Raw genomic sequence first — 18037 nt, forward strand, 5'->3', positions numbered from 1 at the left:
CGCCAGGTGTTAACTGATGCTGGCCGAGATGGGCAGTCAGGACAACACACAGGGCTGGAGCCAATGGCATTGTAGCACAAACAGAGTCTTCAGTAGAGATGGGGAGAAGATTAAGGCAAGAGGGTCTTTAGATTGTTAATCAAAGATCACAAAGTGCAGTATCTTAATCAGCAACCTGTAGCTGTGTTAAATGGCAGGGCGTTTGGTGTGATGTTCTCCATTCAGTTGTGAGAAACACTCACTCAGTATGAGAGCAATTAACCTTAGTGTTTAACAAACATCAAATCGCTCTTTCTTCTAAAAAGGTGCAGATGTCACACTGCTAGGTGGCTGCATGAGCAACGTTTATGGACTGAGTGTAACCTGTCCCTTCACTATAAACAAATGAACTCTATTTGGATCTGAACAATAATATAGATCATCTTTCTTTCTCATATATAAAACAGAGGACACCTTCATTTTTTTTTAAAAAAAAGAAACGACCTTCTAAGTTGATGAGGCAGCAGCAGGTAGATGCAAGGTCCCAGAGAATCCTGCAAACTCATCTAACATTTATTATAAAGGCAACTAACAGAGTCGTGAAAAAAAAAATCGATCACTTCAACAAAAGAGAACATACATAAAAGCAGGACACTTTGGTGCAAGAGAAGGCAGAAGACTTATTTTAGTGGCCTTTGCTAATGATTTAACAGTACCGATAAGTTTTAAAGAGACAAAGGCCTGAATATTGCTCGTGTCATTCACCTGGTGCACACACTCACTCCCCAACTTTCAGTGAGCTGGGCAGTGGGGTCTTTGTTTGAATTTGGCGCCCTCTACAGGGGATCTGTGACTAGCAAGCAGCAGGGAGGCTCTTAAAGCAACCGGGTCCAAGAACCCAATGATTTAAGTTATTGTGCAGAAAACAAAATACAAGGTTGGGATATACACATGGGATTAGGCAAGGTAAAAAAAATTAAAAGAATTCTTCAAAAAATTCTGCAACATCTTCTGACGGAATGAGACTCCACAATGTTTTGATGCTCGGTTGCACCATCCGGACAAGAATAGTTAGTAGGCTTCACGTTAAACCCGTGCTATACCAGAGCAGATGGGGACAGCAACAGGGAAACAAACTGCCACACTCTCTGTTCTCTAAAGTGAATCAAAGGAAAACTTAGCACTCGAGGGGTTGAAGGACTGCTGTTAAACTGCCTCTATTTTGCCTAGGTCTGCCTCCAGGGAATTTAAACGTCTGCTGGATCTTGAGAATTAATTTCAATTCAATGAGCAACCAAGAAAAAAATCAATATTAAAAATTCAAAGCATTCGAGCAGCAGCAGCATTTGCAGTACCCCCACCACACTCACTGTCCCAGTCAAAGAGGAGGGGGCAAGAGTTGCTTCCTCTCACTCTCTCCTGCACTCCACTCCCTCGTGGAAGGATGATTCACACTCAGGTACAATTCCATACTTGCAGGTGATCCCTGGAACCTTGGACAAGTGACAAATCTTCACAAGGTGAGCCCAGGGAAGCTGTGTTAGCAAGCAAATTTCAGCCCACTGCTATATTTCAACAGTCATGCCATAGGAACACCATCATCTCCAAGCCACACTTCATCCTGATTGGGCCAAGATTCTCAAATTCTCTACCCTTATACCATCTTGGCATCGCCTTCATCACAAGAGAGAAAGAGGAAGAAGCGCACGTACGGCTGATGTCAGGTAGAAAATACAATGGAGAATCAGGTTGAATATAGAAGGACCAGAGAGAAGTGAAGAAACTAATAAGAAAGGCAAGGAGCGAGTGAGCGAGCATGAAAAGAGGTTGGCAGTGAACACAAACGGGAATCCCAAGATCTTCCATAAGCATCTGCTACACTAGAAGAACTTACAATTGAGGGAGGTGTTGGAAAGGCTCTCTTTACTTAAAATAAATAAAGGTACCAGGGCCGGACAGGATGCATCCAAAAGGTACTGAGGTGAGAGTGGAAATTGCAGAGGCACTGGTGATAATCTCCCAGTCTTCCTTAGGCACAGGGGTGGTGCCAGAGGACTGGAGAATTGTGAATGTTACACCCTTGTTCTAAAAGGGGTGCAAGAATAAAGCCAACAACTGCAGACCAGTCAGTTTGACCTCAGTGGTAGTGAAAGTTCTGGAAACTATAGTTTGGGATAAAATCAATAGTCGCTTAGACAAGTGCAGGATAATTAAGGAAAGCCAGCATGGATTCATAAAGGGAAAATCATGCTTAACTTGGGAGTTTTTAATGAGGAGGTAAAAGAGAAGGTTGATAAGGTAAACACTGTTTATGTCGTGTATATGGATTTTCAAAAGGCATTTGACAGTGCCATACAACAGACTTGAGAGCAAAGTTCCAGGTCATGGAATAAAAGGGACAATAGGTACTTGTATAAGAAATTGGCCGAATGACAGGAAATAGACAGCAGTGATAAATGGTTGTTTTTCGGATTGGAGGAAGGTTTATAGTGGAGTTCCCTAGGGGTCAATGATGAGACCCTTGCTCTTCCTGACATATTAATGACCTAGATTGTAGTGCTCAGAGCATGATTTCAAAATTTACAGATGACACGAATTTTGGAAATGTTGTCAACTGTGATGGGGATAGTCTTGAACATCAAATGAACATAGACATGTTGGTGGATTAGACAGATAAGTGGCAGATAAAGTTCAATGCAGAGAAGTGTGAAGTGATTCATTTTGGCAGGAAAAATATGGTGAGGCAACATAAGATAAAAGGAGATCTGCTAAAGGAAGGTTCAGGAACAGAGGGACCTCAGTGTATACATATATAGGTCATTGAAGATGGCAGGGCATGTTGAGCGAGCAGTTAATAAAGCATATAGTATCTTAAGCTTTATTAATAGGGGCATTGAGTACAAGAGTAAGGAGGTCATGTTGAACTTGGATAAGACACTAGTTAGGCCTCATCTGGGAGTACTGCATCCAGTTCTGGGCACCATACTTAAGGATGTAAAAGCATTGGAGAGAGTAGAGGAGATTCATAAGAATGATTCCAGGGATAAACAACTGTAGCTTACGAGGATAGATTAGAGAGGTTGGCACTGTTTTCCTTACAAAAAGGTGGCTGAGAGGAGACTTCATAGAGGTATTCAAGATCTTAAAGGGTATGGACAGGGTAAATAGTGAGAAACTGTTCCCACTCAAGAAAACATCAAGAACTAAAGGGCACAGATACAAAATAATTGGCAAAAGTAGTAAATGTGAAACAACTTTCCTCACATCACTACGAGGGTGGTTGGAGGCTCAAGACATTTACAGCACAGAAGGAGGCCATTCGGCCCATCGTATCCGCACTGATCAACCAAAATCTGACTGCACTAATCCCATTTTCCAGCGCTTAGCCCATAGCCCTGGAGGCTACGGCAACACAAGTGAATATCTAAATACTTCTTAAATGTTACGAGAGTTTCTGACTCAGCCACCCTTTCAGGCAGTGAGTTCCAGACTCCCACCACCCTCGGTAAAAAAAATTCTCAACTCCCCTCTTAGGCTACTACCTCTTACCTTAAATCCATGCCCCCTGGTTACTGACCTCCTTACAAATGGAAAAAGTGCCTTCCTATCCACCCTTTCAATGCCCCTCAATCGTATACACCTCTGTCAGGTCTCCTCTCAACCTTCACTGCTCCAAGGAAAACAACCCCAGCCTATCCAATCTTTCCTTCATTCAGACCCTCCATCCCAGGCAGCATCCTGGTAAATCTCCTCTGCGCCCTCTCCAGTGCAATCACATCCTTCTTATAATGTGGCGACCAGAACTGTGCGCAGTACTCCAGTTGTGGCCTAACCAGCGTTTTAATACAGTTCCAGCATAACCTCCCTGCTCTTGTATTGTGCCTCAGCTAATAAAGGCAAGTATCCCATATGCCTTCTTAACCACCTTATCTACCTGGCCTGCTACCTTCAGGGATCTGTGGGTATGCACACCAAAGTCCCTCTGATCTTCAGTACTTCCCAGGGATCTACCATTCATAGTGTAATCCCTTGCCTTGTTAGCCCTCCACAAGTACATTACCTCACACTTTTCTGAGTTGAATTCCATTTGCCACTGCTCTGCCCACCTGACCAGCCCACTGATACCCTCCTGCAGTTCACGGCTATCCTCCTCAGTCTTTACCACCCTATCAATTTTCATATCATCCGCAAACTTCTTCATCATACCCCCTACATTTAAGTCCAAATCATTTATGTACGCCACAGCAAGGACCCCAGCACCGAGCCCTGCAGAACCCCACTGGAAACAGACTTCCAGTCACAGAAACATCCCTGTACCATCAGCCTCTGCTTCCTGCCTCTCAGCCAGTTTTGGATCCAACGTGCCACTTTGCCTTGGATCCCATGGGCTCTTACTTTCTTGATCAGTCTGCCATGAGGGACCTTATCAAAAGCCTTGCTAACGTCCATGTAGACCACATCAAATGCATTACCCTCAACAACACTCCTGGTTACCTCCTCAAAAAATTAAATCAAATTTGTCAAACACGACCTTCCCTTAACAAATCTATGCTGACTATCCCTGATTAATCCATGCCTCTGAGTGCAGATGTATTCTGTCCCAGAATTCTTTCTAGTGACTTCCCCACCACCGAGGGGAATGACTGGCCTGTAATTTCCTGGTCTATCCCTTCTTCCCTTTGTTTCGTTAGCAGTCCTCTGGCACTTCACCTGTGGCCAGAGAGGATTTGAAAATTACTGCCAGGGCCCCTGATGTCTCTTCCCTTGCCTCCCTCGACAGCCTGGGATACATCTCATCTGGGCATGTGGGTTTAACTACTTTTAAGGCTATTAAACCCACTAGTACCTTCTCTCTCTCTCTCTCTATGTTAATCTCCTCTAATATTTCACAGTCCTCCACCCTGATGTCTATACAGTCTGGAACAAACTTCCTGAGAGAGTGGTGGAGGCAGGTTCGATCGAGATATTCAAAAGGGAATTGGATTGCTATCTGAAAAGGAAGGAGGTATACAGTTATGGGTGCGAGGCAGGGGAATGGGACTAGGTGGAATGCTCTTTCAGAGACCCAGTGCAGCCTCGATGGGCCGAATGCCCTCCTTCTGTACTGTAAAGATACTGTGAAACATGGACTGCAGTGGTTCAACAAATAAATTATTCAGGGCAGCTAGATACAAGCAATAAATGAAGCCATGCCAGGGTCACCACATCCACAGAACAGAACGTGCTCGAAAAAGGTTAGCTCCTGCTAACTGTACAGCAATTGGCGTATTTAATTGCATTCAGGTAGTGAGCATTAACTGGGGATTCATCAGGGCTCTTATATTTAGGAGCAGACCGAAACTGTGGTTGTTGGATTTGGGAGCTGCATGTTTGTAATTTGTGCCTCCATAAATGTGTAAAGGTGACGCTCCAGTTCTATCCTTCACTACCTGATTATCTGGAGAAGAACAGCTTCTGCCCTACCCCAATATTCACAAGCATTTTTCAGCAAGGCTCTCTGAATAACAATCAGCAAAGTCACTAACTTTCCCCTTCCATGCTCAGGTCGTTTAAAGCAATAAGCAAGAACCCATGAACTTTCTTTGAGATAATGCCTTTTGTTAATTGCATCAATTGAGGTTAAGTACATACAAGTGGAGGGCATTGATTGGGTGGTTACTTGAGCACATGTAAAGAGACTCTCACTGACAATGGAATGGAGTGGAGTCAGGAGGTATCTACGTGTAATGTTTCACTGAATAAAATCTACTCCAAGTAAAAGGCGGGCTCTGGCTTCTTCCTTCACCAACCAACTATCAGGAGTATATAACCCCTTTCACATCCTTAAGGCACACCAAAGCTATTAGCAGCCACTTTTGAAACTGAGTCATAGTCATGTTGGTAAACACAGCAAGATCCCACAAATAAAGAGTGAAAGGAATTGTCGGCTCATTTTTTTTTTAATGGCGTTGGTTGACGGATGGCGACTGGGAGAACTACCCACTACATTTCAACCAATAAGATAGGATCTTGTACAACCAGTTGAATTAGCCGAGGGCACTGCAGCTTAAACTTCTCACTTCAACAAAGACCAAGAGCTCCACCAGGAATCTCCTTACTGTGTGCTGCAGTGAGCACTTACCCATTGAGGCACATGGGATGCCCCAGAGAAGTCTTTCTTTCTAAAAAAAGTAACAAACCCAAATACAATATCTAAATCAAGCTTTTCGACAGCCTACCAGTAATAGATGATGTTTCCCTGTCTTCCAGAAAAGTTATACGTGTACTGAATAATGTAGCAGTCTCCTCCGTAGAACTGGCCGTAAGCGCTCGAGTCAACGGGCACTTTGTCACTGCCTTCAATGCGCCAGATCTGAAAAGTTTCAATTTGATTTATTATTGGTACCATCAAGCAGACATTTTATCTTTTTTCTCCCCACCCACCTTCCCAAAGGCAGGGACACAGGAAGCAGTTAAGGCCATCTTCCAGAGCATCGATCAACCGGCCATTTTTCCACATACAAGGAAGCACCATGAGGCTCGGTGTTCAGCATGGCTGGAGTTGGGGTTGGCGAGCACAGGATAGCAATACATAGTGGCTGCTTCTCTCCCTGGCCCAGGAACACAAGAGGCACGTAAATCGACCCCTCAGCGCCATCCTTGCTATGATCAGCTAACTTGAGCACAGGACAAGCACCAAATCCCTAATCTGTGGGACCAGTGCTGTGCCAGGCCAACAATGGTTAATCTGAAACTCTTCCCAGTCCCACTTGTCTATCCGACCTCATTTCCTGCCCACAGTGCAAACAGGCAACTTACTCCAAAGCACGTACTGCTCGGAGGATGATGAGACCAGTCAGGGATAGTGGATTCTTTTCCTCGTTTCGATGGCAGCAGTGGCCATTACCAAGAAGAAACTCAGCAAGACAAAAAGTCACATCCCATTATTCAGTGTTGCCATGACACCAATCCCTTCCCTGTTCTCATTTGAATGAAATACGTTTACATACATGGATCCAATTAAAGTACAATAAAGTCTACAATTATAATGTCTCATACAATGTATACTACTTACCCCTCAGCCCACTCCACCCCAAAAAAAGGGTTTGGTTTGAGAGGTAAAAATCTTAGATTTCATTGTACAAAAATGTAAAACTCTGCCTAACGGGTACTTACCCATTAGCACTTATGCCATTGCCTGACCTTCATGATAAAACCTATTCTCTTTTACACTGGGACACAGTATCTCGAGGGAATAATGGGGTCCTGTGGTGTGCACTTAAAGATATTTAGGCTCTAAATACACAAATCTAATTATGAAAATGCAATATTCTGTTTTTGAAATATCAGTGGAGTAACCTACATGCAGTAATGGCGTCCAGGAGAATTGTGGGTTTAGGGCTAGGGCAGGATGGGGTGGTTAGGCAAGGGCAAATGAGTGGGGCTGGGGGTTACAAATGGTGCGAAGCAGCAGAGGCATCTGAACAGACGGTCGCAATCTTATTGAGAAAAACATCCATGAGCTCCTTCAACAGGTTACTGGGAGGTGATTGTGCAGGGGACCAGGGAGAGGGCTGTAGAAAGAGACCTAGCAGTGGAAACAAGCTGGAGGTCACCATTACTCTCCAGTGTCTTCCAGGAGTGGTTTCAGCATGGAAGATGAAGGATAGTGCTAGGTGTAGTCCCAACAAGGCCAGATGATGGATTTACTAAACCAGCTGTCTAGCTGACCTGCTCAAGTCTACACCCCTTGGACTGGAGTGGGAGCAAAGAGGAGAACCATACACAGGGAGTGACAGGGATGGGAGAGAATGAAGTTATTTTCTGGAGTCAAAATGGTGTTTAAAAAGGTGTGGGAGGAGAGGGAAGAAGCTGGGTGTGAAAGTGCTTGAGCAAATTGGTGGCTGGAGAAGTAACTTAGTAAATGGAAAGTATAAATGGTTGAGTTTGGAAGGTCACACTCTCCTTCAGTTGTCATAGAACATGACTCCACCTTACAGATGTTACACAAGTGCAATTGTTCAAAGTGACACTGATCATTCTGCCATGTAAATTGAACAACGTCTCCATTACACAACTGGGTACATGTCTACATCAAGTGCTAGATCCTAGTTAAGAATGGGTTTCTATTGGAGAAACCAAACTGACTTTGCATCATAGTACAGCCTTCATCCTCAGTTAGTACCTCTCCAGGCCAGCGTTAGTGACGTATTAAGTGTTTACCATTTTCTCTCCAGACCCATCATCCACCATTCCATGCTGGGCAGCCATGGCAGGAGAATCGTGCAAAGTTGCAGCATCAAAAGGCACTTTTTCAATTTTGGCAATCTGCCCGGAGATGTAGGCGGTTCCCATTCCCTCAGTCTGATACAGATCAACCCAATTCTTGAAGAATTGCTTGAACAGTGGAGTCTCTCCAGTCTCTGGCAGAATCTGAACCTAAAACATAACATTGGGAAGGTTTGTTACAACATCCCTGGATACAGCCTACTTCAAGCGTAAATTTTACACACACACACACACGCACACTGAAAATGGCTAAGTCAGTTTTCCTCAGTATACAAACAGCCAGGATGAAAATCTAACGGCTACAAATAACAAGACATCTCATTAAAATCGAATTCCTAACACAGGTGGAGCAAACAAGCTACTCCATGGCGAGCCCGTTGGTATGACGTGTGAACAGGTTAACCGCAGCATTTCTTTTAAGTAAATCCCGAATCGTTCCTTGGCAGCGAGCATCATCATTTCCCTTCACCCCACCACAGATATTCTCCGAGTTGGTTTTTAACCAACATTTTGAAAGCAGTCAGGGCCCATGAAGCTGAAGAGCTGAGGGAAGGTGCTGCTCATTCTGTATAAACACTCCAGCGTGGTCTTACCTGGGTGTGTTTGGGATATCCCATTTTTGTAATGAAGTCTTCAGCCGCTTTCAGGGCAGCTTTCCGTTCTTCTTGATTAGCTTTTTTACCTTGACATTACACAAAAAAAAAAGAAATTAAGGATGCCTTTCTACTCAACTGTCGCGCTTTAGCAATAATTTATCAGACCAGGGGAACACTCGTTTGAGGTGAAAGGCCAAAATGCCCTCAGTGAAAATAATATTTTATACTTGAGATCAGTGGTTACATTGCTGGACCTCTAATCCAGGAACATGGACTCGTAATCTATCCCCCATCCCTGTCACTCCCTGTGTATGGCTCTCCTCTTTGCTCCCACTCCAGTCCAAGGGGTGTAGACTTGAGCAGGTCAGCTGCACAGCTGGTTTAGTAAATCCATCATCTGGCCTTGTTGGGACTCCTCCATCTAGCATTAGAGGATGTCTACAAACCTCAAAAAAATTGGAAAGAAACTGAGTGTGAAAATAAATAAAGGTGACCATGAAGCTATTGAATTGAATTGCCTCAACAATCCAGTTGGTTCTCAAATGCCCTTGGTGGGTGGTGGTGGTGGGAGAGAGAGAGAGAGAGAGAGAGAGAGACACCTGCTGTCTCTGGCCTAGAGGTCAGATCGACGTGACTTCACACCCATATGGTTTACTCTTAGGTGAGCTACTCAGTCATATCAAATTGCTACTACAGTTCAAGAAGGCAGCTCATAACTACCTCCACATGGTAATGAGGGTTAGACAATAAATGCTAGTGCACACCATGAAAGAATGATGCATTACCGTTAACAAGATACAAACAGTCTTGCATACTTAATGACCCCCCCTCAGTGGATTTACTGTGAGACACTGTGCCATGGCATGTGCCATCAAAACGCAGAAGATGTGGGGAAGGAGGCAGAGGGCAAGAAAAGAGTGGGAAGTCCATCAGGTCGGCTCCACAACGCATTCTACCTCCAGGGAGCTTTTCCAACAAATCAGTCTGGGAATCAGATCGGCTGCCTGCTCCACAAAAAGGAGGGCGGCCAATGATGCTGATGAAGGCCTCAAGTGGATATAATCTTGCAGCCTCGTGGACCTTTAAAAGCTCCACCAAAACGTTTGTTTTGAGGTCTTAGCACACCTCAAAAGCCAAGGGCTCAATTTACTCGCTGAAGGTGAAATCTGGACAGCAGGAGCTGAAAATGGGACTCGACCCAGTTTGGCCACAGGCAGGTTATCGCATGGTTGTGGCTGTGGGAACCAATCTGAGCATCAATGAGCAGGTCACTGCCACTTGATATCACTGTCGATAACACCTTCCATTAATATGATTAATGTGCCATCGAAAAGGAAATTCTTCATCGTTCCTGAGCCTGTGGACACGCTTGAACCTTACCAAATCTATTCAGTCATCTGCTGCATTTCTACAATTCCTTCGCTATACGATTTCAGGTTTTCAGTACAACTTGAGGTTGGATATTAAATATTTCAGTTAATTATCAAGTGAAGTTTGAGAATATAAAATCCAAAGCAAGCAGTGAGGGATTCAGTGCTAATGTAAACAGGGAGGAACCGTGGACTGATCCTCATCATACTGTAAGCAGCTAACTAGTTGCCAAGCCTGCAGCATCTCTCTCAAACTGGCAAATACAGCCATTGAATTTCAATAGATTGAGAATAAGTATAGTTTAATCCAAATTTAATCACTGAAATTATCAAAAATAGCAGCTAAGGACATCCATTGTTCACTCAATTCTTGTACCATCTCAAAGTGGTAATTCCTAATGTAAAAGTTCGACGATTTTGGCAGCACCACACGACACCTGATCATGCGAGTACATCTTCATAGATGTGTGTGTAAGCGTGTGTGCGCATTTGTTGGGGAAGTTACCCAACTGAGCAAATGTTATCCTAAACCGAGGCCTGTAGGTGGAAGTCATTGGCCAAAGTTCAAGTATGGAAACCCCAGCTAATTATCCACTCTCAATAGATGCAAATGTTGGTGTATATCGCAGTTATTATATGGCTGAGCTATTGGAAATTAACATTTTTTTTTGAACACTGAAATATGGCGAAGCAATTAGCTATTCAATTTTTCAGACATGTTCCATCATTTCCTGAGATCATGGTTGATCACTGAGTGCGTGGAATAGCCCACGACTCACTTTTGAAGCATAGTTACTGTAGGAAATTCAAGGCAGGAACTCTAACGTTCTGAAATGCCACAACCGCCTCCAGAACACTGTCTCGATCGCTTTCAGTGCTCAAAGCAAGCAAATCTAAAACCATCATTCTGTGTGTTTGCAGCAAGATTTATATAATGCGTAACCAAAACGCAAACTGGTTGATTTGGTGCAACAATCTTTGTGGCCAAACCCCATTTCAATTTTCTTGCAGGGCTTCAAATTGGTTTTCCAACTATTGTAGGAAGATCAGCATGGGAGGGTGGACAGGACAACATTGGTGTAGGACTGTGTCTAATTGAAACTATACTGCCAAACTCAAGAAAAAGGATATTGATTTAAAAAATGGAACACCGAGAGGTGGGATTTTAGTTTAAGATTCTTTGTGGTATATCTTTGACCCAGGGAAATGACCAGAGCTTGAGATCTTTGATAGAAAAAATATAAACAATCAATAGAATAGCCTAATTCTCTTTACATTGTGCTCAAATCTAGAGCTGCAGTAGCAGCAAATGCAGACGACTCTTGGATATTAGGATGTAGAGGGAACAACTGCACTTCTGCCTTTTAACGAAGAAGAATTCTCTGTGCAAATCCAGGCACATTGAAAATGGAGTTTGACTGTCAGAGAAGATCTTGCATCAAAGCAAACGGAGGCTAAAAGTTAGGTTGGATGCTTATTCCAAGATATAAAGCCAGTCTTTGCGATAGACAGACTGCATTCCCAGAGTCCTGTATCCTTGTGAGGGAACTACGCATTTTTTTCACTTCGTTGAGTCCAGGGGAGGGGTTGGGGGCAGGAAATAATCCAAAAATGAAGTTGCACACTAACTGTGAATCCACCACTGGACTGCCTCCAACCAAAAACTTATGGATTCAAGTACTGTTCCCCCTTCTATTTCTCCATTTTCAAACACCAAGGAGGCTAATGCTGACACCTTTCAACTCATGCTGGACATGTATTTGTCACAAGGCACAGGAGTATTTTCTGGCTTGGTAGCTTCTGAAGAATCACTTAAGAGCCTCCTCCCACCATACTTCATCTAACTCCAACAGCGTATCAATGGAGGGGTTGCAATAAGCGGCTTCCTATTTTTCATGCCATGTAAAGCCTCAGGATCCGGATCACTTTACTTTCACTTTAAGGCAAAACAAATCAAGTGAAATTGGGTGAGTGCAACTATGGTACAGATGATATACAAAGGACCAGGATTCTCGATGCAGCATTAGTAACACTGCACAAGGCTTGAAATCTTCATTCCCTGCACACTCAGGCTATTGACACACCCAATGCTGGAAAGCCCTTTACTGGACTTCTTCCCACATTTAAAAAAAAACTCTTTCATATCACAATAGTGCTACTTGCTCCACAAAAGGAGAGTCCTCCCAGCCCATGACACCACCAAAATTAGCCTAACGGACTCTGCTCACCCAGCACCTTCAAAAAGGTGCAAGTTAATCATGAATCTCCAAATCTGCGCCAACACTGATTTCCATCTTTGGGCCTGTGAATCTGCTGAGCTGGTGCGAAAAGTTAGCCCATTCTTCACTGAGCCCTCACTGAGTGCTCTTGGGTCACTTTCCAATATCAAACTAAAAGATTGGGTTTTCACTTGCCAGCTTGACATCCAAAAGAACAACAGCAAAAGTGGGGACAATAGGACACAAAGGCAACTTTGATCTCGATTCTCCAAATATTCTCCGGGGTAAACTGAAAAACAGATTGAAAAATGCCCTCAATCTCTCATGACAACTGGCCAACTTGGCCCTTCCAACCTTTCCACACAAAGATCTGCCCATTGGATCCATTGTCCAGGATGAAGCTGTCTTCAGAGTCCAATATGGTCTGTTTAAACGGATTCTCTGCAGACATCAGGTTTATCTGAACTTCACCAGTGGCATTCGTAACCTGAGGAGAAAGAGAAACAGCAAAAAATCAGAGAGATTCATCAGCCACGTTCTGTCCCATGAAAGAAGGAACTTTGCCTTTTTTTGGACAGAGACTCACTCAAATCTACATGGCTATAATAATTGTCGTTAAATTCTTTTGCCTGAGATGTGGGCGTCACTGGCAAGGCCACCATTTGTTGCCCATTCCTAATTGCCCTTGAACTGATTTTGTCAAGTCATTTCAGAAGGCAGTTAAGAGTTAAGAGTCAACAACATTGCTGTGGGTCTGGAGTCACATGTAGGCCAGAATAGGCATGGCTGGCAGATTTCCTCCCCTAAAGGACATTAGTGAATCAGATGGGATTTTTGTGACAATCGATGGCACTTTCATGGTCACCATTACTGAGACTAGCTTTATATTCCAGATTTATTGACTGAATTCAAATTCCACCAGCTGCCATGGTGGGATTTGAACCCATGTCCCCAGAGTATTAGTCTGGGTCTCAATTACTAGTCCAGCAACATTACCACTACCCCAATGGTTCCACGGTTCCCATAAATTGTGTGTTGTTATCCATGATAAACCTGGAGTTTACTCTCTCCTGGCTTTGTGTAGGAATAGAATCAAAGGAGATGTGTTTTACTCTGATGACTTGTCAGGAACTCCTTTTTACAAGTGATACAATAATCTGTTTATATTACACAATCGGCTGCAGCATGCTGATGGCAGAAGTGGTCTCTGTGAGGGCAGGAAGCTGCTGATCTGTACAAGCAGACAGAGCTCAGGTGCCAGCTCCCAGAAGGGAAAAAAACAGCTTCACAGAGCAGCTCATATCCCCAAGCAGGGATGGCTTATATTTGGGATAGAGGCTGGAAAATCACCAATGTGAGGCTGCAGTGAAGACCACTGCTGCATCGTAAAGTGTGTAGGAAGTTTTTTTTTTCCTCTCTCTCCTGAATGAAGCTCCTGATCTGGTGATTAGAAGTGGGGAAGCCAAAAACGGCAGCTGATTGCCTCCATGTCTGCTCCTGCAGCAGCCACCCTGCTATCCTGATACAGGCCCGGGCATCCCTTCAGCCTGATGCTCGCACTATAATCAATGTAATCATCCACAGGCCTCAATGTATAAGTGATTGGCATGGGTCTACACCCTATTGGCTATCCAACGACTCCAACAAAGCAGCAAATAGCAGGACCAAGTTCAGCTACAAGTCCAAACAGTGCACAAAGAATAGCCACTCAGGTGAGGTACTCAATAGCTGCCATCTTCTATCATTTCCTGGTAAAAGCTCTCTCCTTTGGAAGTAATGGGGAAGGGTGTTGGGTAGAAAATGAGGGAATGTTGAAGTTACTCCAAAATAAGAGAACCACAATTATTAAATAATACATCAATAATAAAATATGATGGATTACTTCAGAAAATAGATCTAGCAAACCTGGACTTATTTCAGATAAGTTGGTAATACTCAGCCAGCAGAGAGGAGCCAGCACACACTCTACCAAGCATCCTTTAAACTGAAAGACAATCTGCACAGTATCAAGCTCATTAAACAACACAATAGTGACCTCAGGATCAAAAGCCTCTGGTGCACTTCACCGAAACTGGGCAAACACCGACTCCATCATAATTCTGAACAGAATCTTACCAAAAAGCCCTTCAAAAGTTTCCTTCAACATTCACCTGACTCAATGTCCACATGAAACCCGCACCTCAACCCTCCTATAAACCAAGATTAAATTAAAAAACCTAGGTGAAAATTAAATGGGGAAAAATAAGGGATATGTTATTTTGTAAATGGAGAAAACCCACAGATGAAGCCACAAATGTTAGAAACAGTCTGACAGAAATATTGCATTAAAAGAGTTGACATACAGCTTCTCTGAGTAAACATTTCATGGGAAAGATCATAGTTGACCAGTGTAGGTAATGGTACCATAATTGGAAATTCTGGGATTGGGATTAAATCTGCTAGTACTGCAAGTGATTGCATTAAAAAATTGCAGTGAGAAAGGCACTGACTCATTCAGAAGGTTTCTTGACAATAGGCTGTGACTTCAGTTATGATGCAGCCAAAATGCTGACCTTACTTCATGGTCACATGAACCCAACAGGTTTTCTATTCTCTTCTAAATTCATCATTGAGTGCTTTGATAAGTTCAATGCTCCACAGACCTGCCTCTATTCGGCTGGATGATCATTTGCAATACTATGGCATCGATTCTGGTACCAATATCAGGTCCCTGCTGTTGGATAACATGCACCAGAGATCAGTATAATCAGTGCCCAAGCACCATATTAAATATCTCCCCTCCCCACTGCATCCGAATCAGCGCTAATCCCGTGCCACTAAGACATGTAAAGAAAGTCAAAATTCTACTAATTAAAGAATGAATCAAAACTGCTCAGATATTAACCCTCAATAATTCTGGAAATCTTTTGTAATTCTATGAGCTGACCATGTACACAGATTAGTAAAGGGAGCATTCTGAAAGTCATATGATTCAGTTTGAATGTTGACCAGATCCCTGCTGACTCAGTAAGTGGATGTACCCTATGTAATGGTGCAGGTGGGTCAAAGATGCTGTTTCAGGCCTTGAGTTAATAGTGGTTGATAAACATGAGCTAGGAGTAGAAGATCAAAGTCTGTTGAACCTGTTCCACCATTCAATACTATCATGGCTGTTCTTCAGCTTCAACTCCATTATCCCACCCACTCCCTCGATTCCCTGATACAAAAATCTGTCCGTCTTAGGTTAAATTTAGTCAATGATGGAGCATCCACAAGCCTCTGGGACAGAGGGTTCCAAAGACTCATAACCCTCAGTGTAGAAATTTCTCCTCACCTCAGTCCTAAACAATCGGATCCTGATCCTGAAACTGCCCCACATTCTAGATTCCCCAGCCAGGGATAACCACTTTCCAGTGACTATTCTGTCAGGCCCCTTAGAACCTTCTGCATTTTGTTTAGACCACCCCTCATTCTTCTAAATTCCAGACAGTATAGGCCCAATTTACTCAGCCTCTCATCCCAGGGACTAACTTGGTGAACCTCAGCTGTACCACCTCTGATGCAAGTATATTTGTCCTTCGAGACACCAAAACCGAGCACTATATTCCAGTTGTGGTCTCACCGAAGAAAGCCTCTACAACTGTAACAAGACTTCTTTATTCCTGTACCCCAATCTCCTTACAATAAAAAAAGAACATGCCATTTGCCTTCCTAAGATGAGGGTGAACATCTAAGATTGACTAAAGTCTATTTGCCATATCCCATTTCTAAAAGCTTGTTCGTGAACAGTTGTGCTCAGTACCTTGTACAACTTAGCCAGTTTCCTGTTGGATGCGTCAACTTTTATGTTGTCATCAGTTCCTTCCGGCAGATCCGGTTTTGGTCCAAGAACCTAAAAACGAGGCAGCAACATAGTCAATAGCCAGCCACCAACCCCATAAAACACAGTTACAAACCGAATTCAAATAACTTCTCTACACTGCTCTAGTTAAGGATTCTTTCCTCATCCTTCCAACACAAGCTCCTTCAGTCAACAAGGGATGTTGTTCCAAATGCCTCATTCAGCACAGCTGCTCCCTTGGAAGGCCTTGGTCTTGAAAGGCATTTTGTTGGCTCACCCAATGGCATGTTGCATAATCAAAATGGCACTAAGCATCATGCACCTGATTATTAGTACAAATTGCTGTAGTGGTGTTCAGTAGGCCTCAAACACAACAGACTTGGAATGAGGATGCGTGGAAAGAGGGACCTTCAGACAAGGAGAATGATAATCAGCATCATCAGCTTCTGATCTCTAATCGAGTGACAGCTGCTGGGAATGGAGCACCTACAGATAGGCAACAATGGCTGTGATGCCCTAACATCAGATGGGCCACTGACACCTGGCTCCTCACCCAAAATGGCTCTTTAAATGGTGAAGAACTGGAGGTATCAGTGTAACTACGCTCAACACCTTCAGGAGGGGAAGAGACATAATGGGCTGCACTTTCTCTGAAGGAGGTTGTTAACCATCATCTGATGTTCAGCTACAAATCATAGCATACTCTCAGGACATAATACATTTTTTTTCACAAATAGTCAGGACTGTAGTCAAATGCAATCAAAATTTTTAGACTAACATGTATTAAATTTACTAAATAGAGCCAACCATATGATGTTACAAATGCCCCTTGTCCTGAAGATCAGAGTCCCCATAATGAGGGGGGGTTATACAAATGTACAACTTGCCCCTTGGCTTCCATCAATGTCGCTGGGTCAAAATCTTAGAACTCCCTTCCTAACAGCACTGTGGGTGCACCTACACCAAATGGACTGCAGCGGTTCAAGAAGGCAGCTCACCACCACCTTCTCAAGGGTAACTGGGGATGGGCAATAAATGCTGGCCTAGCCAGCAAAGCCCACATCCCGTTCATGAATAAAAAGAGAAATTGTAATCAAGATGAACAATAGAGCCCCTATACCCAGATTTCCTCCCCACCCCCACCCCAGTAACATGAAATGTCACCCATTGGATACACGGGATCAAATTTCCAGTCTTCCAACTCTTGGGGCAACATCTTTTGGTCCTTCAACAAACTGCATCCAAATGGCTCAAGGAAATCCAATTTTGTTATTCACCTTTTCTAATAATTAATTTGTGGAAACTGTAACTGCCCCTGCCTCACCTCCAGCAGTTTTTCTGACTCCCTTCCTTCTTCCATCACACGCAGAGTGGCACGGCCACTTCTCTCATTGTCACGGATACCCTTGGCTATGTATGTGGCCTTTAGCCGCTCAAATCTATTGCACTTGGAGCCACACCACTGAAAGATTTCCTGAAACAGAAGACAAGGGACAGAGTGTATGATCACAAGCCCAGCTGAAGTTTTAAGATGTTACCTTTTCAAAACCTCATTCTTTAAGAATACTTATCTTTTCATTCATTACCCAACAACAAATAATTACAGCCTGCATGCTATTTTCCCCCCCTTTGTGAACTGTATAAACTGCAACAGAGCAGCACTATTTACCAAAAAAAATTCTGGGTCTGTGCCCTAATTTATCCTTTTGTTTCTAAGGAGAGAGTGGAAGGTGCTACAAAAGTATAATAATTTTCGTAATATTTTTCTGGTTTGTTGTAAAGTAG

General features: G+C 43.4%; 1 protein-coding gene across 3 annotated transcripts in view; it reads right to left on the minus strand.

The window, feature by feature from the left end:
- The window catches only part of LOC121281015 (gelsolin-like), an 82412-nt gene that overhangs the window by 27355 nt on the left and 37020 nt on the right, over positions 1 to 18037 (minus strand). For all 3 annotated transcript variants that reach the window (XM_041193571.1, XM_041193569.1, XM_041193570.1), the window contains exons 5-10: positions 17577 to 17726; positions 16214 to 16303; positions 12787 to 12919; positions 8841 to 8929; positions 8182 to 8397; positions 6198 to 6331 (exon numbers count right to left, since the gene is read on the minus strand). In XM_041193571.1, the coding sequence (XP_041049505.1) occupies positions 6198 to 6331; positions 8182 to 8397; positions 8841 to 8929; positions 12787 to 12919; positions 16214 to 16303; positions 17577 to 17726 (812 nt within the window). The remainder of the gene's footprint in view (positions 1 to 6197; positions 6332 to 8181; positions 8398 to 8840; positions 8930 to 12786; positions 12920 to 16213; positions 16304 to 17576; positions 17727 to 18037) is intronic.

The sequence above is a fragment of the Carcharodon carcharias genome, chromosome 8 (assembly GCF_017639515.1).
Source record: "Carcharodon carcharias isolate sCarCar2 chromosome 8, sCarCar2.pri, whole genome shotgun sequence".
NCBI classification, from domain to species: domain Eukaryota; kingdom Metazoa; phylum Chordata; class Chondrichthyes; order Lamniformes; family Lamnidae; genus Carcharodon; species Carcharodon carcharias.